The sequence below is a fragment of the Musa acuminata genome, chromosome BXJ2-3 (assembly GCF_036884655.1).
Source record: "Musa acuminata AAA Group cultivar baxijiao chromosome BXJ2-3, Cavendish_Baxijiao_AAA, whole genome shotgun sequence".
NCBI lineage: Eukaryota > Viridiplantae > Streptophyta > Magnoliopsida > Zingiberales > Musaceae > Musa > Musa acuminata.
The window spans coordinates 38,426,454-38,454,255 of NC_088340.1; the positions used below are offsets into that span (position 1 = coordinate 38,426,454).

Below are 27,802 nucleotides of genomic sequence, written 5' to 3' on the forward strand. Positions count from 1 at the left end.
CTATTCGAAATTACATATCATGACATAAATACTATCTACAAGAAAAAAAAAAAAGAAAAAAAAAGAAAGAAAGAGACTACTTGAATTTTCTCAGCTTTATTGTAAAATGGAATTGGTTTTATTTGGTTCCATTTCAGTCCGATTATCAATTAGGTTCGTTATTTCGGTTAAATTTTTCAACAGTACCAACAATACATATTTAGATTTTGATAAAGAAATTAATAAAATATAAAATGGCGAAACATATAAGGATAAAACATCTTAAGAACTTAGAGGCACATAATCATCGCAATAAGGTGAAATATAGTCCTGATTGATCAAGATTTTTATTCCAATACTTAATTGGTATTATTCCTCCTACTTATGAAACCAATTATTTCAATTTCAAGATTGCAAATTCTAGGTTTTTAAAATTAGAAACAAAAAATGAACCGACAAGGTTTATTTTGTTTATATTTTTTTTTTAAAAAAATAAATATAAAACATTTTTATAATTTATTTTATAAAATAATTTAAAATTAATTTCAAACCACGAGATTAATGGTTCAAATCTAAACTGGAACCAACGATTTTAGTTATTAAACTATCAATTCTGGAATCGATAGTTTTAGTTTATTTGATTCGATATGAAACCGACAAACCATTGGGTCAATTCGATTATGATTCATATTGAATCGTCTACATCAAGTAATTTAACTATCTTTTTGAATGATCAAATAGGAAAATTAAATTAAATAATAATATATAAATGAAAGAAATGAATTATATTAATTTCATATAAAAAAAATCATCAACAATTCAAAATCCTAATTGGGATTTGTCTCTTTCACTTTATTTCATAATTTATATTTTCTTCGTAAAAACATAATTGGCATACCCTATATTACTTGAATATTTTAGTAATTCTAATATCTACCATTGCAATGGAGTATAGTATGCCTTTATTTATTTAATATTAATTCTTAATTAATATTCCTTATATAATAAACTAAATATTTAATAGTAGATTCGAAACGATATATATATTTTGAAGAGGATAAAGACGATCATGAATTAATTAATATATATTTTAGTTTTAATAATATTATTTATTTTTAAAATTTAATTGTTAGATACTTTATACGTTTTTTTTATTTATGTAGGATTCACAAGTAAAGAAATCGAAAAAATGATATTAATAAAATTTATTAATTTATATATTTATTTGGATATATTTATATTTATTTAGTTATAATTATGTTTGGATATACTATAATTAAAGATATTTACGAACCCAATAAGTTAGCGTCACAACGTTACGCGTGGCGTTGGAGCAAATCTGGATCGTTGGATCTTTGCATCCAACGGTAAAACGCGGTAAAGATCACCGAAAGATCACCATCAGGTTCTTAAGTAATTTTCTCAACAAGACAAGGAAAATATCGACTTTCCACTCCCCACCACGCGCCTTCAAGGAACCTCCACTTTCTGTTGGTTTGCATCGTCATCCGCCCGCTCGATCCTCCACGCCTCCGCTACCGTCTTCGGTGAGCACGGCCTTCCTTCCATAGTCTCCCGCCTCGTGACGGAGCTCTTCGGCCGCGGGTTTGGCGACACCGGCGAGATACGCAGCCTGTAAGTCATGTCGTTGTTCTTCCCATTTTAACCTCCGATTATGGACGGCCGTGATGGATCTTTCTTTAAACTATTAATATTTTACCGTTGTCGTCGAGCCCAGAGTACTTTTCTGGTCTCAGTGAAAAGGGCGAAGAAGAAGTCGCAAGCGTTCGCATCGACCTGCGACCTAAAACGCCACTCCTTATAGAGGGCGACGGGGATACATTGGAGATCCCATCTCCAGCTAAGGGAGAGCTTCCCTCTCTCTCTTCGTTTCGCGTGACCCTTTTCTCATTCGGCGTATTGACTCTCGGTTTCTCTTCGTCCGCCGGGTGATCTTGTCGCTCATCGAACAGATCTGGAGGTACCCTAAACGAATTTTCTTGAATTATAATTTTCTATGGCGTTTTCTTGTTTTTGGATCGAGATATCTTATCTTCGAACTCGATCGATTTATGCGTTCCATTTGTCACCGATGCAGCAGTGATCAGTAGTGTGACGCCTAGGGTTTGATTGAGGGTAACCGTTGGTAGTTTGGACGCTTCCTGAATTGTTTCTTGGGTTTCGTAACGAAATGTTTATTTGATTCACCCAGGTCTTGAGCTGTTAAATACGATGAGCTCCGGAAGGAATAAAGGGATCTTCGATGGGTTGCCAATTCCTGCTGATAAAGCTGTAAGTTAACGGATGATGAGTACGAGTCGTTCTCCTTGTTCGTATGCTTATGTGCGATTCTTTTACTTTGCTTATTTGTGGTTTTGTAACGAGAAGGAAACAAGAATGTGATAGTATAAGATAAACCGTTGGTTCTTGAAATTGATGAGATGACTACTATGTTGAATTAGGCTTGTAGCCATTTGCAAAGAAAGCGGCAGTCTAGTCTTCCTAATTGATGAAATGATCGATTCCAGTTCTGCTTGTCCATCATCCGTGGTGATGCATGTTGAGAAGCTCTATAACTTTCTTTTCTTACAACTTCTATTTCAACGTACACCACTTCCTGTGTCTCAAATTTGTACTGACCCAACAGAAGTAGCATCATATTCTAGATGATGCTTCTTTGTTAAAGTTTGTTTTATCATGTTGATTTTGTGTTCTACTATGAACATGCATAAGGATCTAATTTGTTACCCTATTCTCATCAAGCTTAACAAACACAACTAACAAAATTGTAGATACACGCCAAGTCTATTTTGTGAATGGTTTGCTGACACAAAACTATGTTATAAATATGATTTTCTGTTTTTGTACCATCAGTCTGATTGGTGTGTATTTTGTTGTTTTTCTACACTTTTTTGTGCAGTATCTGAAAGAAGGGCTTTCCAGGATAGATGAAAGTTGGGCAGCTGCCCGTTTTGATTCATTGCCTCATGTTGTCCATATTTTGACATCAAAGGATCGGGAGGGTGAAGTTCAGTTCTTGAAGGAACAAAGTGATCTCGTCGAGGATGTTGTGGATGAAGTTGTGCATGTTTATCATCATGGGTTCAATAAAGCAATTCAAAACTATTCCCAGGTTAGTCATACCTTGGATAAGCTATTATCTGATGTTTACGAGTTGAAGAAACCAATAAATAGTCATGTTTTTTATTGCTTGCAGATCCTGCGGTTGTTTAGTGAATCTGCTGAAAGCATATCTGTTCTTAAGGTTGATATGGCAAATGCAAAGAAACTTTTAGGCTCTCGCAATAAGCAATTGCATCAATTATGGTATCGATCTCTTACTCTGCGCCATGTACTAGCTTTGTTGGATCAAATTGAGAGTGTATCAAAGGTATGTAACTTTGTGTGAAGGCTATACAATAAATTTGTGCCTGAAATCCTGCAGGGTATTTGAAAAAAAAATGTAGTAAGATTCTTTTATAAATTTTCTTCTTTATTTCGAATAGTTTATTTTAAATTAAGAAGTTGAGCTTTAGTGGCTCCTAAATTTTCTAAATCTACCACCTGACCAGACCAGCTGGTTATTATTTATCATCTTCTTCCACTGAGTTATAGGCAAGGTTGTATTGAGTTAGTTAATTAAGGACATGATAGTACCTTCTGTACTTTGTTAAATCTTACTTCTGTGTAATATTTGTCATCGCATGCTATTCCTTTCCTGTTGTAAGCTCTGTTGGTTGGTTCATCTTTCATGACATGAAGTTGAAGCATTGTAGCCATCTCCAAACTTGTAAATTTACATATACATATACTAAACTTAAGTATGGATGTTTACAGGTTCCTGCTCGTATTGAGAAACTGATCGCAGACAAGCAGTTATACGCTGCAGTCCAGCTGCATGTGCAGTCAATGCTGGTGCTTGAGAGAGAAGGCCTTCAAGTGGTAGGGTACAAACTCCATTTCTTTGTATTGAATTTCAATTGGAGTTTATATATGTTTCTAGCTAGTATGCCCTCCATCTTGCCTCCTATTACCTTTTTTTTTTTTAAGTAGACTGCCATTGATGTATGTTAACCTAGTTCTACGTCAGGATCTTTCTTCTTGGAAAAACATGACTTGTTATAGTGTTATGTACAATTTGTTTTACATCTGAATTATCTTAATTTTTTCAATTGAAGTTATTTGTCTGCTCAGCATTGATTGTTTATTCCTGAGTTTTCTTGAAATTCTGAGTGGCACAATTTGTTTCTTGTGATGTAATTTTCATTTATCTGTATTTTGCTCATTTAATACAATTTATGTGCTGGTATTTTTGTGCAGGTTGGTGCTCTTCAAGATGTTCGATCAGAACTAGCAAAGTTGCGTGGGACACTGTTCTATAAAGTTTTGGAAGAACTGCATAATCATATTTATAATAAGGGCGAATACAAGTAGGTCTTTCTTTTGTATCTTCATATCTTTGATGAAGCTGTCCTAAAATCTTCTATTTAAGATCTCGAAAGCAAAGTTTGCAATACCAAATGATATTGCCCGTACCGGGCGGTATATACTAGTCCGTTAGCAGACCGGTACACGGACCACTCGCTACCGAGCGGTAGCATCGATTGAGGCCGTTATCGTCGACGGTGATCGAGGGAGAAGAAAGAGGGAGAAGGTGAAAGAAGAGGCAAAAGGGGAAGAAAGAAATAAGAAAAAAAAAAGGAGAACCTGAGATCAGCGTCGCTGTCCTCGTTTGCGGCGACTTCTCGTCCGCGCACGGGGAGAAGAGTCGGCGTCACGAGGCGAAGAGAGGCAATGCCTTAGTGAAATTTCTTTTTTTTTTTTCTGCGATGTCGGAATTTTTTTTTTCTACGACGTCGCCTGAGAAGAGAGGTATATATATATATATATATATATATATATATATATATATATATATATATATATATATATATATATATATATATACCGAGCGGTATACTGAAATATATCGCTCGGTATATAATACCGTACCGTATTGAGCATTTTTCGAAATTCCGCTACGGTACGAAATTTCAATCCTTGTTCGAAAGTAATCAACATGTTTATAATTGATAGTGTTGACAATTCTTTCTGGTAATCTATAAATAGCAGTTTTAATTTAGGAAAGATCAGTACCTTGTATCTATACGTGCTATACTACTAATTAGTAATTACCAATATTATCTTTCTTTTTTGTGTTCGTCTGTCTCTGAAACTTGTTGAATACTGCCTCTACTATGAGTTTAAAAATTTTGCAATTAGTATATCACTATGAAGTGGATTATTCTTTCAGCTCGGCTACCATAAGCATATCAGAGAGGGAGGATGAAGTACTAACAGCTACTGGACTTGAGTATTCAGTGAACAGTTTGCAGCCTTTATCAAGGAGAACAAGATTAGTAAAAGTTGATAGTTACTTTGGTGGATCAGTATCTGCTGATGGCTCATACAGGCCAGGTTCTATTGATGATGGGTAAGACGCAGATTGTAAATCTTGATATTGGCATATTAACATTTCATACAATATCTTATAAAATGACATGCCAATTTGGTGATTTAAAGATATGAGATATTAGATTGCATAATATCGGTTAGCTAATGCTATGTTGGAATGACCAACCTTTGCGCTAGCAGAGGAGATCATCTTGGAAATTCTTAATAGTTAAAACCTTATGCTTTCACTATTTCTTTAGTGACTGAGCTGCTACCTTGTGGAATTTAAGAATGAAGCCTCCAGAAGGAACCTAGTGGAATTTGAGCTATCTTCAAAAGTTTATCAAAGTCTGAAGCAAGGACAAAGTCCTTGATTCAAAGAAGTGAAACACTTATACTATTTATCTATGTAAATAATTTTTAACCAAAACCAAATGCACAGATTGAGAATTTTTTATTCCTATAAACAAGGTTCTTCCATGTTAGACCTCAAAGTTTGTTGCAGTGACAAATTCAGGATACCTTTTTATAGTAACCTGTGGAGTTCTTTTGAGTTATGATGATCTTTTATAGGCAATCTTTTACAAGTAGAGTGATAATTTATGTATTTGTTGACGTTGCTTTCTCAATATCAAATCACCTTCATATCATGCTATTTGATTTCCAGCATGTTTGATTTTGACCAAATGCAATGCCTCAGGAGATATGATACACATAACCAAACATATCATTTTCACAGTGACAATTTTTTTTCAACATGTTTTACCATAAATTCCTGATTTTGACTTGCAGGCTTCATAGATAACTACTATAGAAGGAAATTTGCCTGTCTCTTGGCCAGAAGATCCATTTGACTAGAATTCTGCCAGAACATATTCCTAATAGTTGCTCAACTTTTTCCCTTGTCTTTTTCTTCAGCTCATCCTTTGATGGTCACGATGATGATAGTGTAGAGATAGCTGAAAGTGGTGCCTCAGATGGTGCCTTTCCGTCTGCAAGAGTTCATGCTGAAGGACATATCAGAAGCATTTCTCGCCAAACTCCGGCATGGCTTTCAAATGCAATGCCTGATGAATTTCTTGTGAGTCCATATTTCTTGACAAAAACCATAAATAGAACAAAACTGTTGCTTATGTGGTCTTATCATTTTTTGGTAACTTGAGCTGAAACTTTTAGGCTTCCTTTTTGTTGTAGGAATCCATGAAAAAAACTGATGCCCCACTTTATGTGAAGTATTTACGTACATTAGTGGAGTGCCTATGCATGCTTGGCAAAGTTGCTGCTGCTGGTGCCGTCTTGTGGTATTCTTTCTTTTGAGATTCAATGCTCCCATTTTCTAGCTTTTAAGATGTAATATATTTTTCTTGTTCACATTGGAATTTTGAATTATGCCATATATGTCTCTCCATATCATACTTCAGAATTTAGGTTTTGCTTGATTGGTTCATTTATTCTCTGAACTTCTTGGTGGAGACTAAGAGCATATATGAAGAAAAGCCTTATGTTGATCTGGATATAATTCAACTATTCTCAGCACAAAAGAACATTAATATTTGATGTTTTCTTGAGGCAAAATGAGTTGGATTACATGCATTCACCTTGGTATGGCTAAAGCTAAAATATCACTGATGAACTAACATATGATGTGGACAATATTAAGCACAACAAAAACACTTAGAAATGATATTTGACATTTGATATGAAGGAATGCAAAAGCATGATAAAAAAACTCGGAAATGATATTTGACACTTGATATGAAGGAATGCAAAACCGGTCAGGAATGGTTCATTACAGACGATATTTATCAGTTCAACTGGCAGTCGGGATGCAGAGCAAGCCCAACTGGACAGTTCAATTCTGGTACAAAGGTTATGCACCACTCCTTCACTTCTTTCCCCTCCCTTCCACACACCCTCTAAAACACTCACTCATTCCTTTCTAGATCTCCTCTAAATCTTTCACAACTCTCATCCAAAATCATTTAAGAACATCTAAGGGAGTGTGATTTACTCAATAAGAAGATTGAAGTCCAAGATCAGATTCGATTTCTCTTCAAACCAAGGTAAATAGAAATCTAATCTCTAACCTAATTTAAAACAATTATGAAATTAGGTTAGAGTTTATGCTTTCTCTTTCAACTTTAGCCTAAATTTCTTCCATTTAGACCTCATTTAGGAATTAATTTACAATGATCAAACCTTGATTCTTGTAGATCTAAGCTAGATCCTTAATCCTCATGGATATTCGAATCTAACCTTGATCCTTGATAATCTAACCTATATCTGGGCGGATCTAGTCTTGATCTTTTAAGATCTCGCTTAGATCTACATTAATCTAGACTAGATCCATTTGTATTTTGGCCAATTTTTTACCCATTCCTATACTATGGTCATATCAGCCTACTTACTATGTCTGTAAACTGCTATACAGAAACCTGTACCAGCTGAGCATGGATTGGTACAAGTCCATTGCATGAAATTGAATTCCTAGCTTGAGATATGACTTCTGTGTAATGACCCTAATCAATAATGTTACTCGAAGACCAGAGCAAAGTTGGTTGGTCATGCAGAGCATGACTTGACTGTTACAGTTGTTGAACAGAAAATCATGGTTTGGAGTTTCAATATTGATTTTGGCTTTAGTTGTTGACTTGTTGTGAAAATTAATTTTGGTAGTTTTGATTGGACATAACAAGAACTCAAGAACAAACAGAAAATCTAAATCAATGAGTAAATACCAGAAAGAAGGAAAGTTATACACCATCTCTCATAGGGAACAATATCAGATACAATTATGTGACATATTCTTGGATCTTCTGAGAAAGTACTGGACACATGCTTTGGGCACAATTAATTAAAAACAAAGAGATTAATTAAGATATGTAAAAAAGTAATAAATCTACCATAAATAAGGACATGTTATAGTGCTTTGTATTCATTCGATGTAGTTGGTGTGCTAGGGTATTAAAGGGACATCTCAGCCACTGGAGGCCTTGGTGCTACTGTGATGCAGGGAAGGATGAAATATAGCTTATATTTATTGAATGACATGACATATAGTACTAGTCTGTTATTATTACCACATTTTTCCACAAAAACACTCGTGAGATTTGTTTTTCTTTTTTTCAATATAGAGTATAAAATATGTGCAAAGTAGAAAAGAAGGATTATGTTTGTGGGTGACAATGTATTGACTTGCCCATCTTCATCTCTTTTGTTTCATGCTTGAAGAGATCTTTAAGAAAGTTATTAAGTTTACCTTTTGGAACAATGTAATGGGTTGGAAAGAGTAAACAACAAACATTTTTTTTATTTCCTCAAGTCTTTTGGATCTTGATGATATCTGCATCTGTTTCGGGTTGGATCCAAGGAACTTCAAAGTTCAAACTATGGTCAAATCAGCAGTGTTTTCATAATAGATGCTAAATCAATATTGTTTGACAGGGCTGCTTTTGGAATTTACTTAATCAGTTAAACTTGCTATGCATTAATTCTTAGGTACAGTTTTTTTCTCCTCCGTCTTTAGTGCAGTAGATATGTTGATATTCACAAGTTATTGATTATGTTTAAGTTCATTCTATTTATTTAGCTACTATATTTTTCAAATTTAATGTATAATCTTTCATTTTCTTGTTTTCTTAGATTATCGTATTGGTGCATTGTTTTTCAATTTCTTGCTTGTGATTGTGATTCTTTTTTTTCACTTGTCTATAACCCTGAAAAAGCCAAAGACTGCGGCCTACTATCCATGATATTATCACTTCAAAGATCAAGGTACATGCAGCACGAAAGTCATCAAGGTCAAGCATAGATCCTGTTACCAAGAAAACTCAATCTGATGTAAATGATTCAAAAGGAATTTTCGAAGGATTTCGAGTTCTGAAACAGAAAAATAAGAATAATTCATCTATTTCGGGAGCACAAGTGGTTGTCAGTCCTGTGTCACCAGTTATGACACCAATGGGAGCAGCACAAGCTGCTGTCAGTGAATTTCTCAACTCAATATTGGATTATGTCATTCATATACTTGGTGAGTCACTGTATCTACTAGAGTAATTTTTGTGCTGTTGGAGTGCATTCTAAGAATGCCATCGCTCTTCAAAATGATCAGAAAACCATGTCGTTGTTGGAGAGCTTTTGGAATCAAAATCATCTCAACAAGGTGACAATATGGTCACACCAAAGTCTGCTAGTGGTGATACAGTATGGGGTGCCGATTCTGAATCTTCTCAAACTGGAGGCTTCAGTGTGGGTTTCTCCCTGACAGTTATACAGGTAGAATTTAGATACTGTGTTGTTTTTCCTGTCGTCTTTCTTCATCTTTTGTTGTTTGTGTTTTCCGAATTTGTGATACATTCAAATTTATAGAAGTTGCAAAACAAGTTCATGATTATACCTCTGACTTTTCATTGTTTTTCTTTCTTGAGCAAAGAGTGAATGCCAACAGCTGATATGTGAAATTCTAAGAGCAACTCCAGAAGCTGCAACTGCAGATGCAGCAGTCCAAACAGCTAGGCTGGCAAACAAGGGCCCAGCAAAGGAAAAGAGGCAAGTACAAACACATAAAGTGATAAAACCATTAAGTCCAACAATCATTCATTCTTCTTCTGTTTTGTCCAAGATGCATCTTCTTCTAGTTTCCTAGGCAAATTGTAAAGTTATTTGGGAGACTTAACATAGTATTGCATTTTTTCGGTGATTATAATGACCTTCAATATGATGTTTGTAAATAATCTTTACAAGAAAAAAGAGAAGGAATAGTAACATTTTTGTTTTCAAAATTCCAGTTAAAAAGTCATGCATGGTTGAACTTTCAGCATTATTCCAGTTAGCTACTTTTGGAACCTAGGGTTTCTTGGTGGAACAAATTTAAAGTATAGAAAAGTGACATTTAAAGTGCAAGTGAACTAAATGAAGCTAGAGAAGAAATTTGTATCCTGGTATATCAACATTGTTCTGGTCTGAGACGTTATCAAAACCAGTATCGGATCAGTATCCAAAATATTGGTCTTGGATCCCACCCATCTTGGGAACCCACAATTAAAGAGTAAGATATATGCATGATGTATTTACATGTTGCCCTTGCTCGTACATGTTGGCATTAATTTTCGAGCTGGTAGGTTTTAGTTTATTTCACGTGCAATCTGTTCACTATGTACATTGATCCAAATCTGTTCACTATGTACATTGATCCAAATCTGTTTACTATGTAGGTTTTAGTTTATATGCATGATGTATTTGTTTGTTGATTATCAGTTGTAGCAAGCTGATTCTTGTTGATCTTCCAATACATCACTTTGCTTTCATGTCAAACAGAGATTTGAATGTCACTCTCAGCTAATGCAGCTGGGTTTTCATGTTTTATAGTACCTCCAAAGTTTTCAACTGATCTTTCTTTAATTTATATGCTGCACATGTTTTTTTAATTTCTATTCTTATTATGGTATCTTTGACTATGTGGTAATCTGCCATTGGTTCCAGATTTTCTTTTCATGCTCTGAAGCACAAAATTTAGTTTTTTCTTGGTTATAGTTTTCAACATCATCCTATTTGCCAATTCAAATGTGGGCATCTGCATTTTGCTCCTGTATGATGACACGTAAAATATCTCTTGTTTACAGGAATGGATCTGAAGGACTTTCCTTTGCTTTTCGTTTTACAGATGCAGCTGCATCCATACCCAATAGAGGTATACATCTAATGAACTCATGGTTGGAGGACACTTTTTTACTTCATGCTGCTAGCTTTTGGAAATCCTACAAAAGCATGGTTGACCACATTTTAAATTTAATGCTCTTTATTATGAAAAAAATCAACAGTATTTTGGTTTAGGATAATTGATTACATTTATTTGTTACTGTAGTGGATCTCAAAGCTTATTCTTTGTCTTCACTGAAGTTTGTCTTTGCTTTCAACCATGGATTAAATTCTGGTCCAATGTTGGTTTATGAACCTGTCAAACTGGCATGTACCAGTTAATATGCCCCCTCTAAACATATTAAATTGTTAAATGATGTCAAGCTTCAGACAGTACTGCTGTGAACAAGTGTACTAGTCTCTGGTCAGAGCAGCATCTACTGCTCTTGTAAGATGAATGTAAGAGATGAGTGATGAGTATATCATACTTATTATTGTACTTTTCCCTTAGTTCATAACTAGTAGACATCACCAGCGTATCTTCTTATTTATAGATAATCTTAGGCATACTTTTAAGCTGGAAGTATATTAGTGCTGGAGTTCCTGTAAATTCTCCATGCAAATGAACTTCATGCAACACAAGTTTTATGGTTAGCAAGAACTTTATGGGTGCCTCTATCATTGGAATTCTGTTTTCAAGCTTTGCATTTCTGAATTCCATAAATTTCTCATAATTCTAGGATCCAGCCAGGGATGGCAAAGGGTCCCAAGTGCACAACAAGAAGGATATGGAACTTCAGCTGTGCTTCCTGATCAAGGAATTTATCTAGCAGCATCAGTTTATCGTCCAGTTCTTCAGGTTAGCTATGTACATAATTCTTAGCTTTTATGCAATTGTGCAACATCTTGTCTTTCCTTCTTTTAAGTTTCCTTGCTGCACCCTGATTGTGTGACATCTGCAGTTTACTGATAAAGTTGCATCAATGCTGCCCCAAAAGTATTCACAGCTCGGGTATGCCAAAAGTTTTATCTTGTGCTTCCTATTTTCTTATTATATGCACAAAAACATGCTAAATGAAACATATCAGAGTATTTTGCAGATAGTTATATTGCCCTTGTTCATGTCTCTGATCGTAAAAATGATTTTTGTGATTCAGATACGAGGTTTATTTTCATTACTTTTAACCTCATTGGTTCTGTGAAGCAATATTTATTGCTTTTCAAATTTTCATAACTTAATAAAGAAAAAATCTTTCCTGGTTCAGCTTTTCAAGCTTAAAATTTGCCAGTTCAGTTCTCATATATCTATAAAATGCTTTTATATATTTAAAAATATCTTCTTTTAAAGGCTTAAATGAAATATAAAAAGTTAGTTATTGAGAAGCCTGCATAAACTAAATAAGAACTTGTTTGAAAAGAAACTGCATAAACTAATGTAAGGGTCACAAGCAGATGTTCCTGACTGATGCTTGGGTTCCCAGTGGATCAAGGTGGTTATTATTTGTTTTTCATGTAATTATTGTGCAATTTAACAAACTGATAACTATTTCATGGTATCCAAAACTTCTAGTTCTAGCTATATATTGTTGCTGCAAGGATGCAATTCTCTTTGTGTTTTATTTCCAAGTTTCTACTAAGTCCTTGGAAGCTTTTAAGAAGTAAGAACCATCGCTTGCTACAAAAGGTTGAGGTCTTTGCTTGCAAAACACTAATGCAAATCAAAGTGATTAAGTGAGCAAGTGATGACATTTGACTGACATCTATTCTGTCCTTTGTTGCACAATCTAGTTATTACTAAATAAAACATGGAACCAGATATAGATAGGTTGGGATAAAAAAATAACTGATAACAATGGAAGTAAATTTACTTTTTTGCTTATTTCATAAATTCATAGTCAAATGTCTATCTTGCTAAATTTTAGATACACACATCAAAGTTTTTCCTAATTGTACCAGGTGTTGGTGGTTAATCAATTATCTAAATGGTCTTCTCTGTCCACCACAGTTGACTGGATCCATTTTTGGTTTTTGCATCTGCTTATTGTTCTAATATGCTAATGTATCTTATATAGGAATGAAGGCTTGCTAGCATTTGTTGAGAAATTTCTAAAGGATCACTTTTTACCAGCCATGTTTGTAGATTACCGAAAATGTATCCAGCAGGCTATATCAAGTAAGTATTATTATCCATGTTACATGAGATTTTGTTGATGTACTCGTGTAAAATTTATATTTATAGACTTGATTGGCAATGTGGATTCATTTATATGGGAAAGCCTTACTAGTGCATCATATTCCTAGTATGTTGTAATTAGGAAGTAATTTCAGCTTCACTTTGTTGTTACAAATCATATATATGTTGTTCAATAATTTTTAAGTATTTTTTTTATGGGCATGGTTGTGATCCTTACAGAAAGAATTTTCCTGGTTTTACTGGCTTACAGTGTCAGGAACTACTTGAAGCTAAAATGCAAACTCTTGGTTGCATCTTGGAGTGCTATGCCTTTTTAATGCATATAGACATTTTAGGAGATTCTACATCGGAACTTGGATGAGACACCTTTGTTGATCTTTTCTCATTCCTGTAAGACCCACAAAAGACACCTTTCTTGATCTTTAGGTTGATCCTTTCTTATTCCTGTATGACCCACATTTAAATGGCAAATGGTGTTACAAGGGTCCAAATCCTTAGGACTGTTCATTTTCTATCTGGGACAGAGGATTGCCGAGTCCCATTGTCATGTTCAAACACAACATTGGGAGGTTTCTCAATTTGTTTAAGGAGTCAATGACTCCCAACAATAATTGGGATTAGGGTAGTTGATTCCTTGCATGGCCCAATATGCATTTAGAGTCCTTTTCCGACTTTGTTCTGCTTAAAAAGCCATCAGATAGCATAAGAACAATGAAATTCAAGGACTATTCTGCCAGGCCTTATACCATATGCTCACTCGCTGATTTTAGTGTATATCATTTATAAAATGTTGATTAGCCTATATTAGGACTCTAGCTAGGAGAGTCCTAATTGAGAGAGACATTCATGTAAAACCTACCTAAGCCGACCTCTATTAAAGAGGTGAAGAGGCTGGCTAGGGTTAGGAGGTTGTTTCTTAGAGAAGAATTAAAAGTTGTAAAGGAATAAGAGTATTGAGTAGGAGTCCTATTAGAAGTTGGTTAGAAGTAGGAGTCTTGAGTAGGAGTCCTATTAGGAGTTAGGGTTTAGAAGCCCTATAAATAGCCATGTATTCCTTCTCTTTTCAAAAAACAATAGATGAATTTTTTCTGCAGCCTATGAGCAGCAACTTGGAGGAAGGAACCCCTATAGAGTTCCAAGGAGGCCAATCCCCTAAAAAGATCAACCCCAAGCTTAGAATCTGTAAGAGTTCTAACAGCCTACCCTAACTAGGAATATTGAAACAATTCAATGAAAGGTATTCTGAGCCTTTTGGGCATCACTTTGGTATAAATCTCTTTATTTCCAGCTATAAACCCTTTATTGTTTTTGGTTTGCTTTTGTGAGGTTACTTCTCCACCTTGAATTAAACAGGGCACTTTAGTGGCGTTAGCCAGCCCAATGGCCCATGGTTATAAAAAGAACAAGAGGAATGTCTGGAGCTTAGTTATAAAATCCTTGTTTTCATTTCAAGTCCAAACTAGTATTGGGCTTATGTTTACTCAAAGTACCACAAGCAGGAATATGCTCAAATGTAAAGTGATGATTGCATTTGCCATGTATGCCAGCTGGTGGCAACCAGTATATATTATGACTGGTACAGTGTCAGTACAATAGCATGCTGCCACAGTACCCATCATGATCTGTAGTTCCTTGTCCCGCTCTAATGTTTGCGATCATGCTTTTGAACTAAGAACCTTATAAAATTACAAATGAGCCATCACGTCTTAGAACTTATGGTGTCTGTTTGAGCACTGACCTGAGTGAATAATCTTGCACAGTTGCACCTATGACTGGACCAATGGCTGATATAAAGCTGTAAAGCCTTAAGCAGTTAGCACAGAGGTGTTGCAACATGTGTTCGCTTTTAAATGGACAAGAAAAAAGATTGTGTTTTCGAATGATACGTATTGCTGGTACCATTTTTTTGCCGGAACTTGATACGATGAACTTTTAGCATTAATAGTCATGTCTAGCATTAGCAGCATGAGCAGGTGAATATATATGATTTTGGCAGAATAAAGCTTTGCATTTAGTAAGTGAGAAGTCATCAAAATATGACCTTCTATATGTCTTGTCCCAACGATCCTTAGCAATTTAAATTATGTTTCAGATTTGCCATTTATTAAGCTTGCAGAGTTTTCCTTTATTCAGAATATAATATTTAATTTTACTCAAATGAAGTGGAAAAGAAATTGGAAGATCACAAAATCAGAGGGAGGAGACCAGACATGTTATGATGTGATAGATTGTGTGTACGTACTTCAACTTACAATATCATTAAAAACTTGGAGTCCCTGGTGACATCAGCTATAAGGATTGTCATGCTACCTCATTTTTTATGTTCTATATGCAGGACATATTAAATAATTCCTATTTTTTTTCTGTTTTAATGTCGAGTTGGATGGGCCCTGCCGCTATTTTTGGTTTTTTTATTTTTACTAAATTAGATTGGGCCACTCGAAATGGGGGTGGTCCATGTACTAGCCCACAAGTAGAGCGGCATACATCACTCATTTTGTACCGTTACGGGCGATACAACAACTTTGATTGGGCAAACCAGTACATACCAGTTGGTACTAGCGTACCTTGTTTCAGTACATCGATATGTGTCGGTTTTCTGAAAAAATGGCTAGAAATTCAAAAAACCATTTTTAGGATTTTTTTAATTTATTGGTATATAAATTATATTTAGATAAGAATAAAGTGTATTTAAGCCATAAATGAATAGAAAATCTGGGTTATAAGAAGACAAAATTGAATTATCTTTTTGATTAGTCACTAATTTAGAGCTTGATTCCCACTTATTGTTGATTAGGAGCTTTAATCATAGTGAGAGTGTGAGGAAGAGTGAGAATGAGATAGTGAGTGAGAGTGACTGAAAGAGAGGGGAGGGAGGGGGATTCAAAGCCCCAAAAGAGACCCCGACAGTCAATTTAACTGTTAGGGTCAGATTTGACCCGTTATGGGTTGGAATCGGTTCAAATTTGACAGTTAATGACTGGTATCAGTAACAATTGAGTTTCATTTGTATCAGCTGATACACCACCCATACTGACTGATACCAGACAAGTTTATTGTGTATTGCTCGAAACAGGCTGGTCCACATACCTGTAAGTTGGTGGACTGGTACGTAGTGCCCATTTTGTACCGGAGAGTATATCAAACCTTGATCCTTAGTCAATTTAAGAACATTTATGTCTTTATTTAAATTGAATGGAGTCATGGATTCTACAAAATTGTTCAGCTTGATTCAAATACTTGTGAAGTAGCTAATGATATATATACCATGTTCTCAAATACTTGTCACACTATACAACGAATGGCTCAGTGGACATTGAGGTGATTGTGTTCTATCTCTACAGGCACTAATTGGGTACCGATACGATTATTTGTTGATAATCATAGAATGGCAGCCAAGAGAAATATATGAATTCACCTAAATACAACTGTACCTATTTAACTAGAATATAATCTCTTAATTTTAATATCTTGCTTTCACATGAAAAAAATGTTAATATTATCATTTCACTCATGAAAAGTGATTCAGCTTTTCTCTGACTATCTGACTTGATTAGAGTATAATGCTTATTATTTTCTTTGCTGGTTATCTTTGATTGTTGCTTTATTTCTGTATATATTTTTTTGTGTCATCTGTTTCTAATACAATGTTATTCCTTCTCAGGTCCAGCAGCATTTAGGCCACGTGCAAATGGTTCAGTCTATCGGCCACTGGTTGAGATGGGACGCCCTGTGCTGCAAGGCCTCTTAGCTACCAATTGTTTGGCAAAAGAGGTAACTTCATCAATATCTCTTGGATGTTCCATTTAGATAAGTTTTTATTATGCTGACTAGTGGTTGTTTATATTTTAGGTGCTCGGTTGGGCACATTTAATGCCAAAATACACAATTGAACTTGTTGAGTTTGTGCAAACATTCCTGGAACGTGCATATGAAAGATGTAGAGCGTCATACACAGAGGTAAACGATCTATTTATTATAAAGAACTTAGTTCAACTATTACTCAGCATCCATTTGTTTTATGTGAAGCATCTAAGAGGATGATTAAACAAGGGTTAATTGGATGAACACCCTAAACTTATGTTCATTTCGAAGTCAACCCTGCAGTTTTGCATTATCTTTTTTGTCTTCCATTAATAAAGTATGACGGAAATGCTTATGCGGTTGATGTGTCATACTTGTGTCTGGAGTCAATTGTTACTCTTCAGTAAATATGACTGTGATTTATATAATAGGTTCTAATGCCATGAAATTCATGTGTTACCTAGATAGCATCGACGTGGATGCTACATGATGACATGAGATCAATGTGGCATTTGTCGGATCCATGAGAGATCAAAATTCAAGTCTTCTCATGCAATCACATATCTTCCACTTTGATGCCACATCATTGTGAGCCCATTAATGCTTTTGTCTGTATGCTTGCTGCATGCATATATAAGCACTAATTTCAAAAATCATAAGTTTTTATTAGTAATTGCTAAATTGGGATGCATATGCCATGGAAAAGGAAATTTTGAGATTTTAGACAACTAAGTATAAAAAGGATCAAATTGGAACTACAGTGGGTGACTTTTCAAATGGGTCAAAGTTAGAGGATTTTTATTTCTCTACCTATTTAACATATAAAGAATAAAGAACTAGGTCTAATATTTTGTAATATTTTTCTTAGGCAAATATTGTCAAAGTCCATTTGTATTATGCTAAAGGTTTCTACAAGGACTGTTACGTGAGCTGGCTTTAACATGGTTTTGCTTCTTTTGCTGTTAAATTTAATCATATCTCTTACTCCAAATCTTCACCTTTCCCTTCTTGGTGTAGCACTATCTTAGAATTTTGTATATCAAGAAGAGTGTAGACTAGGTCAGACAACCTTAGGTAGTCAATGGTCTCTGATATATCCATGCTAAATTCTATAGTTTTGCTTAATGCATATTTAGTTAAAGAGATTGATTATTATATCTGACTTCCGGTTTATTGGGCGAGTCACCTAAACATCCATATTTTTTGTTTCTGATTTGTGATTATGCATATGTAGCTAGTAAGATCACACAACATTATGAATATCTCTTTTAGGGGGCCAACTTTCCATAGTTTTACCAGAACTTATGCACTACTTTGCAGCATAGTGTGGTCTGGCTGGGATGATCAACATTGAGACATTTTGGCTGAAAAGGTTAAGTTCTCCACCTAAGATGCTGAAACCCAACTATATTTCTTCATACCTTCACAGTCTCCTGCCTAAAAAACTAATTAGCTAACTGAACTTCCCCCATACTGTTGTACTCTTTTTCTTCCTAACTAATTTATGGTTCTATTATCTTAAAATTCTGTTCTTAATATCATTGTTATCCAAATTAAACAAGCAATTACTGCTGAAGCTTCAAGAATTGCATGTCTGTGTGAACTCTTTTACCATAGAAATCAGTTTCTTTGTCTTGAAGCTCATTCTTTAGATGTAAACATGTTTGCAAACAGTATTTTCTTGTATTGATGCCACCAACTGAATTGTGATACTCTTAGTTATGAGATATGAATTGAGATGCAGATAGTTGTCATTACTCTCAAGGATCACATTCTAAATAGAAGCCATTAGTTTAGAATAGCCTATGTAATTTTGGGTTCGAGTCATGATTTTATGTTGCCAGAAACCTATGTGATTTTGGGTTTCAGTGATGATTTTCTTTTGCCAAAATATCTATAACAAGGTTTTCAATTTCAGATATGGACCCATGCCAACTCATGGCCGAACTGGTAGGGGTCCAGTAGAGAAGAAGAGGAGCTAGAGGAGTTGGCGGTGACATGGAGGAGGAGGCGATGATAGCATAGGAGGATGAGGAGAAGAGGAATACTGTAGGCGGCATGTGGCCTGCAGCAGGCATCAGTGTGCAATGGGTGTCAGATTATGGGAAGTGTGGGTGGAGGGATAGCGAGTGGCACAGGGGAGTGGACTGGGTTTTAGCTTTAGGGTTAAGAATGAAAAAAGTGAGCTCGTTGCATGATTGAAGCCCATTATCGGGCATGGACAGGCATAAGCCCTCTATTGAGTACAGACCATCTGAAATTAGGTAGTCTGTGTGCTGGTTTAGGTCCAGATGATAATTGCCGATAGGCACATATTATTCCTGGCAAAATTGCATTCCTTGATCTATAGCTATTTTCGTGTGTCATACTCGGACTTACTGTACATTCCAGAGACTCTGGCAGCAAAGGAATAGGGCACCTTTTATGGTGGCACCATATTGTGGGATTATGATGCTGTCACTTGAGGACAGAACAGATTTTGTGAGCTTTTAACAAATTCTTCATGTCCTTAAGATGACGGAAACTCTTGATGTTTGGGTGGATTGTGTAAAAATCACACCTCATTAGTGAGATACATGGCACTAAAAATATATAGTATGAAATCTGGACTGAAAATCTGGGAATTTAGAAGAAACTTTGGATCTAGGCCCACAAATAGCAAATGATGGATTACATTGATTTTAGCTTGATGTTTGTGGTAAAATTCAGAACAATTCAGCGCATAGGTCCAGAAGAGGACAATAATCAAAGGCAAAACTAGGATTTTCGAGAAGGGGGCAATTTACTAGTGGAATTACTACATGGAACTTGAAACTTTCTAATGCACGTACATAACAATGATATCATTGTAAAGTCAATGTGTAAAACATTTAATCATTAATTCAAATTGCAAATTAGAATTATGTGTAGTTATCTTGCCCTAATTTTGATGGATTCTTAAAAGCACAAGTCAAGTTGAAATTACCTCTATTAGCATTAGATAATTATTTGCAGTGCTTGACCTCTTGTACTTGTTTCATAAAGCTTTTACTTAGATGCTATATCTTTGGTGTAGTGTTGCTTGTTCTATCTTTAACCTCAAGTTGAACTTATGATGGTATTTTCTTACTGGAAACTTCTCAGGCTGTTCTAGAAAAGCTAAGTTATATGCTCATTGGAAGAAGTGATGTAGAAGGCTTGATGCGACTTCACCCATCCAATGTTTTACTACAAAAATCTCATGATGAGTTCTCACTTGAAAACAATGTTTCAGATGCTGAAACTGTTGAAGTAGAGATTGAGATGAGTGACCTACTATTGGGTCTGCGTCCAATTAAGCAGGTATTCTAGTATGTCATATAATGTACTAATATTTGGGAAATTCATGGGTTTATTCATAAACATATGTGCATAACAATACAGGCTTGCAAACACCCAGGTCTTGTTTGATTTATTTTTTAGCCCCCTGATTGTCATTTATATTTATACAAAAACAGATAAAACAGTATTCTTCAATTACAGTTGATGTTGATATTGTCACAAGTATTGGGAGGCCAATAGTTTGATTACCATGTAATAGCAATATCATTAGATGCTCAAAGCTTGATGTCATTTCAAAGTGTCTTATGCTATTCTTTAGCTTTATCTGGATTGCAAGACCATGATGAACTTAATATAGTTGAGTTCCTCTACAAATAAAGTTTTGTTATCCCATCATTGTGTTACTTCACACTACCTGATGCGTTTGTCAATGCACTAGTAGATGCATACATATACTTTAAACTTTAAAGTTTAACAGACTGCGCATCCTTTAAATTTATCTTCTTCCCGCTTTTTCTGTGTTGGGAACGGAAAACACAGGGATTAAAAAGATTCTGGATCATGATCATCTGTGGGAGTTTCAGATTTACTGATGTTGGTGGAAGATTTCATTTTAATTTCATGCTTCTCCCTATTCCATGCATATGCAAGTGTACATATCTTTTCTTCCCTTCCCTCTCCAATGCCCACTAGCAATTGCAAGCATATTGAGCCAACCACTTCTTTTTTTTCTTGCTCCCCTGACAGGGACCTATAATGCTCCCAGTGAATCCATCTGTACAAAATTTCACTTGTGGTTGCTCATCAAATGGCGAGCAAGGGAACATGGAGATTGTTTAGTTGGAAGGTGGGCAGAGTTCATAGTTGAATTGACATAGTGGCATAGTCTAAGAGTAATGAGATCTATATTGGTGGATTCCTATTCAGATTAACGGAATCACTTGTGAAACTTTTTAGCATTATTTGGTCCACTAAAATAGCTTTTCCTTCAGAGGTTGATTCATCGTAAGTAGAAAGTTAAGTTGTATATAACATGGTTGGTGGAGAAGAGGTACTGGTCGGCAGTAGAAATGGGTGGATGGAGAGGAGAGGAGGTAGGGGGCATGTGGTATCCTTCTTAGTCGATTGAGACTACTATGAAATTGTTATTTCCCTGGTAAACTGCTACTGGAAGAATCAAGTGAGGTTATTTCACGTTTGCTTTATTTTCTCTTTCTTTTGGATTTTTAGTTGATTCCAAATCCAACTTATCTAGAGACACAGTCAAGTGTGACATATATTGAACTTATTGCAGGAAAACTTAATTCATGATGATCATAAACTCATTTTGCTGGCATCACTTAGTGATTCATTGGAATATTTGGCAGATTCTGTTGAAAGGTAAAAAGCATCTCAAAATTTGTGTCATATTCAATAATGTATTCACATGAAGTATTTGGTCGAAGAAACCTGTAAATTTGTTGCATTACACCATTTTGTGCAAATATGGACTCTCTTTATGTTAAAAAATATATGAAATCTTTACTGAATTTCTTAGTTTTTTATGGTTCAAAGTTCGAACATTATTTTCCGATAGTACAGCATGTTGAGTTCCTGAATTGACCCAAACCCCAATTTTTGTTAGCCTCATCCTAGTACAGATGACACAATGACAGTAGCATCCCTGTTTTTTTTCTTTCCATTTTCATACTGGTAGCAAATTTGTGGACCAATTCATATATGACTGCAATATCATAAGACAAGAACTGGAATTTTATAAAAAGATACTGGTGAATCTGATATCAGTTAGGCATGCGTTCTTTAATCCAAATTTGTATACCTATCTGTTACCTTTCATTATGAATTTAAGTTTCAATTTTTCTTTACCAATTTATGAAATGAATATTTTGCTTGCACTTTTTCTAACTGCTTTTATCCTTTTTCGTGTGTATACTAGTCACCTTTTTGTACTATGGTTTGCATAAGTTGTTGGTGATATGGTTTCATATTTCAGAAGAATCTTTGTACTGACAAGGGAACAACACAAAAAACTGGTAACGAGGGACCAGTTCCATGCATACATTGTGTTAGGTTAAATCTTGGTTTTTGAGAAAATTAGTTATTTTTGGATGAAAAAGGACCCCTTTTGGTTCGGCTTTTAATTTAAATCTGTTGCAAATATTCTCGGTATGGTTTGGAATTGCCTTTAGCATGGTATGATTCTACATTGTGTCACACTTCCCATCTGATGAGAGAGATGTCAAAGGAGAAGCTCAAGGAAATCGGAAATTGATGCCAACATAGAGATTACATTGCTAGAATACAAGTTTCTCTTGAAAGTTATGGTCATTTTAGTCCTGCAATGCTACTAGGTGTCACCTTAAGCAACGCTTCAACATGGTTGTCATGCTAGCATGTAATTACAATGGTGCACCATCACAGGTGGTGCTCATAAAATTTCAAACTGCCTTGTAGCAGTGTAAAGTTTGGAATGGCATAAGGAATCATTCATAAGACTCTTATTCTAAAAAGTAAATAAGTTTGCATATGCATCTCCATTCTGACCAGGTAGTCATGACTGATTGGACATTTGACCAAATAGAGTGTAATTTATGATTCTTTTTTAATTCTCCAGTACTTGGAGAACTATTGTATGTCTTATTGATGGATTGTTCCAGCTTTGATTTTATCTCAATTAGTTTAGGTATTCCAAGTCAAGTAGTCTAACGTAGGAAAAGGAGCTAGCTAAATCCACACACACACACACACATATATATATATATATATATATATATATATATATATATATATAAACTCAACTCCTATGGACCACCCTTATATCTTCTTCCCCTAACCCTTGACTGTCATCTGATTCATCCCATTATTACCAATAACCCACCTCATTTTACTGCAAGACACGTCACCACCCTTGCCTCCAGCCAATTTCCCATGCAGATCGACATTGCTCCTGCACTACCGTGACCCACCAAGTGTTGCATCATTACTTCATTCTCGGTAACAACTTTTCCAATGCCTTAGTGATACAAATGTGGGAGGACTATTTCTTGTGAAACACTTTTTGTTGATTCCTTTTCTGCTCAATTTAACATTTGGTGATCAAAATTCTGCTTCATTTTGTTCTTTCTTGATGTTCCATTGGATTTAGGTTTTGAATTCATAGAATTACTGAAAAAAATGGTGGTTTTCTTTTCCTTTTTCTGTTTGCTGTCTCTTCTTTCTCTTTCTCCATTTGGTGTTTATCCATTCCTCTTTGTCTTCTTCTTTCCTTATAGTTAACTAGGGCAACCAAACTGGTCAACTGAACCTTAAATGCCCTGCTATTAGCTCTTTTTCTTTTATGCTTTATTTTACTTATCTAAAATTCTTGATACTTACATATCAGAGTAGAGCACTCAATGTCTGCAAAAGATTCATGTTCTACTTCCCGGATTTGCCACATTGCTATTTGCTTGTAATTGTTTTTTCTCTTTCAGGCCTAAGTTGGTTGATTTCTTATTCCAATTAGTAGGGCTCCAAGAATAGCTATTATAACCTACAATGAGATCATTGCCAAATATGAAGCTGAAACAAATTTGGAAATTGATTGCTTCATACAACATTGGAGAATTTGATCAATTTTAAAGAATTCTCCTGATGACTAATTTTCATGCTTTCTTTCTTTTGTGAAAATTATTCAGACTTGGAGAGATCTTTGGAAGACCACCAGCTAGCACAGAGGATAAAATTATGAACAATCAATCTCATCGCCATGCACGGAGTACAAGTAAAATTCCTAAAAGTTTTGCATCTATAGCTGATGAAAATAGAAGGCTGGCAACTGACTGCCTCAGAGTTCTACGATTGGAAATGCAGTTGGAAACAATTTTTCATTTGCAGGTCTGTTTTGTTATAACTGAAGTTTCTTATTTGTTTTTTTTTTTTTATACATATCAACTATCAAAATGGAGAAGATGAGAACAAAAGTCTTCTTGCAGGAAATGACCAATAGGGAATACTTAGAAGATCAAGATGCTGAAGAACCAGATGATTTTATTATTTCACTTACAACACAGGTCTGCTTCTTACTTTTTGTAGTGTACCTAAAATGGTAATTTCCATTTGTACATTCCATGCTTTCCATAAGGACAGAATGTTTTTATAGTGGATAAGTTATCATCATGTGCTTCTTATAGGAGGCTGACACATTAGGGGTACCACAATTAGACCATATTTTATAATATACTCCCAAGTAGGGTTTCCAATTTCGATGTGTACTGCCCCGGGTGGTATGTATCGGTCCAAGAGGGATACTGGTACGCGGACCACCTTATACCAGACGATACCAATGTTTTGACTAGGCGGCAATGGTCGAAATCTGATCGTTACCTAGGCGTACCGGTCGATACGCCTTAGATTTCGACCGTTACCGAGGTGTACTGGTTGGTACGCCCCGGATTTTGACCGTTATCGGTATTTTTGGACCATTACCTCCAGATATTTTTAGAGGTTTTTCAGTTCTTTTTGGGCACACCGTCGGTACACCTCGTTACGTACCATACTGAGCAGGGTTTGATACACCAGTATGGACTGAAATTGAGAATCTTGCTCTCAAATATTTAATTGCTTTAGTTTCCAAGTTGGCGGTTGCTTTATCAGCTATCATGGAGGAAAATTATTTTTAGTTACGGTTGCAGCTTACGGAGGAAGTACAGTGGCATCTTTTCTTGTTTCTTGTTTAGTTGCATTTCAACATAAACAGCTCATAATTATTTATTTGAGGTTGTGGTAGTTTATTGTAGACTTGCACATAGATGTTTCAGCCTGCCTATGTCTTGATAATTAGTAAAAATTTTCAATCTAAAAAAACAAATGATTGGAGGACCCCTCACCCATTAGGTAAAATACTTGGGCATCACCTCACCAAGGATATGAACAGACCCCTCTTTGGCTCTTTAAGCTGGAGGGAAACCAACCACCAAGTTGAGTCCTAGTAAACATTTTTTTCTTTGTTGATTCAAATCCTCTTTTGGCTGCCATGTTACTGTAGCTCTCTCATCTCTTGTTGAGAGGTTAATACTGATGTCCTTTTCCTGCATTAGAGCAATGATTGTCTGTCATTAATTAAGTTCTGTGAATCAATCACACTATTTTATAATTATTCACACTTCTTTATAATTATTATATCTATTTCCATTTTTGCCTTTCCTACTAAGTTTTACTGATGAAACCCGCCATATGCAAACTGTATTACGGTATTACCTCAATATACCCAAACGGCTTTCTACTTCCAGGCAATTGAAGTCTTATCTGTTGTTTTGTGTTTCACAGTTGACATGTACCTTTATGTTGCCTAATTTGCAGCCTTGGAGATACTTTGGATCTCTTTTTAACTTTAAAACATAAGGCCCTTATTTTGGGTGCTAGCTTCAGCGTTTTGTATAAATAAAAACATAAACTGGATGCCAGTCTTATTGGTAGTTTATCTGCACTCAGATTGCACGTCGGGATGAGGAAATGGCACCATTTGTTGCAGATATAAAGAGAAATTATATATTTGGTGGAATATCTAGTATTGCAGCCAATGCTTCAATAAAGGTTTGAATACAAATGTTCACTCCACATATTCTTGTACCTTTTAATTTGTTACAGTTTTGGGTTGTTTCAGTTTTACCGATCTAGTTGGGTTATCTTAACAGGCCTTGGCTGAGATAAAATCCATTAACCTACTGGGGGTCCAACAGATATGCAGGAACTCCATTGCACTGGAACAGGTGTTGGTTTGGTGGAGAAAATTTTTTATGTGTTGATGCTAGTGTCTATTGGCATGCATTAAGTCCATGGAAATCATGCTAAACTATCCATCGTAGGACACATAGTCGATGTTGTCAGCCAATTTAACCAATTTAAAATTGGCATCAAAAGTCTGGTTGAAGTTATTTATATTTATGTTACTTATTGATAACTATTCTGCCATGAGTTCCACAACAGATCTTACCTATAAATCCATCCTACATTGCCCCTGCTTTTCTTTGTTGTTGCATTATACAAAGCAGATAATCCTTATAAAGAACTGAAACATGAACTTCATACCAGTCAGAAAATATGGTAAAATGAGTTCTTATATATTTCTGCTTTTGCAGGCTTTGGCAGCTATACCATCAATAGATAGTGAGGCAGTCCAGCAGAGATTAGATCGTGTTCGGACATACTATGAGCTCCTAAATTTGCCTTTTGAGGCACTCTATCAAACCCTTAACTAGTTTGTTTCCTTGTACATTCTGCACATCAGATTCTTTACATGATTTTCTTCCTATTTCCAGGCCTTGCTGGCATTCATTCAAGAACATGAGTACCTCTTTACAAGGACAGAGTAAGCTAGATTTTAGAGGAACAAACCTGATGTAGATAATGAAACCTGGAGTGAGTCATATTACTTTCTTGTTTCACAGGTATTCAAGCCTTTTGAAGGTCAATGTCCCAGGTAGGGAGATTCCAGTTGATGCAGAGAAGCGGATATCAGAGGTCTTGGGCAACTAGATTTCCAGATGAAACTGAAGGGTGGATTTCTGATATTTGGTCTGGATGACCTCAGATGTGATGCAGATTCATGTTTTGCTTCTATCACCATGACCATCCACCAGCCATGGTGAGCTCATGCAGATTTTTGGAACACTGAATTTATTGCTTTATCTCAATAGGCTACCATATTGCATAGGTCCGTCTATATTTACACTATCAATTTTAAATATCTTTTAACAGTTTCATCTATGATTGTTTTTTTCTTAATTTTCTTTTCTTTTGTAAAGTTTTTTACATTTGTCTGCTCTTCTGCTGTCAGTTTTTTTCTGGCTGGCTACTCCTGTTTGTTAACCAGATTGATAAGATTGTAGAGCCATGAGCCAAACTTGGCATCCAATTCTGCATGATTAAAGATAAAAGAGTCAACTAGGCTTTTACTTTTACGTTCTTTGTTGCATATTTTTAAACAATGTTCATGATGATGTGATTTTCTTTAGATATCACCTTTAGTCAATTGCTAGTAGTTTATTTGAAGTTAAATTTAAATAGTACTATTGCTTAAAGCCGCAGTCATTGGGCTCGGGTCTTCTTGTAATGACGTGCCTGTGATTATGATCTTTTTTTCAATGTGCATTCTTAATTAGGAGATTTTTTTTTCTTTTTCTTTAGCTTGGGTAAAGCACCATCTAGAGTTAGCTGAATTAATGATGATTCCACCAATGTCATCATTCATGGTAAGATCCTGCATGGCCTGGAGTTGGTTGTGGTAGGAGGATGTGAGGACGGAAACTGGAATGGGCCAAGTGGTCTTCTTGTTCCAGTTGTCGTTGTCACTGCAACCTAACCTCACCGCTTGACGGTGATGATATCACAGCACATTGGACCAAACAAAAAATATGACTTCCCAAACCACACAGACAAGCGGTGGAGTCGTCTGTTAGACCCACTGAGCGAGAC

The 27,802-nt window shown here is 35.5% G+C and overlaps 1 protein-coding gene across 1 annotated transcript; it reads left to right on the top strand.

The window, feature by feature from the left end:
- Positions 1-1,482: 1,482 nt before the first annotated feature.
- On the top strand, positions 1,483-27,288 carry LOC135608109 (exocyst complex component SEC8-like). The gene is made up of 28 exons (XM_065100595.1): positions 1,483-1,614; positions 1,718-1,960; positions 2,192-2,271; positions 2,900-3,112; positions 3,197-3,370; positions 3,817-3,921; positions 4,300-4,409; positions 5,273-5,452; positions 6,331-6,493; positions 6,607-6,713; positions 9,138-9,442; positions 9,524-9,687; positions 9,845-9,960; positions 11,034-11,101; positions 11,790-11,908; positions 12,012-12,061; positions 13,122-13,222; positions 16,908-17,017; positions 17,096-17,203; positions 20,171-20,368; positions 21,642-21,727; positions 24,025-24,223; positions 24,322-24,399; positions 25,820-25,921; positions 26,023-26,097; positions 26,467-26,562; positions 26,647-26,696; positions 26,776-27,288. The coding sequence occupies exons 3-28, from the start codon at positions 2,212-2,214 to the stop codon at positions 26,861-26,863; spliced, it is 3,225 nt and encodes a 1,074-aa protein (XP_064956667.1). The 5' UTR covers positions 1,483-1,614; positions 1,718-1,960; positions 2,192-2,211; the 3' UTR covers positions 26,864-27,288.
- Positions 27,289-27,802: the final 514 nt, after the last annotated feature.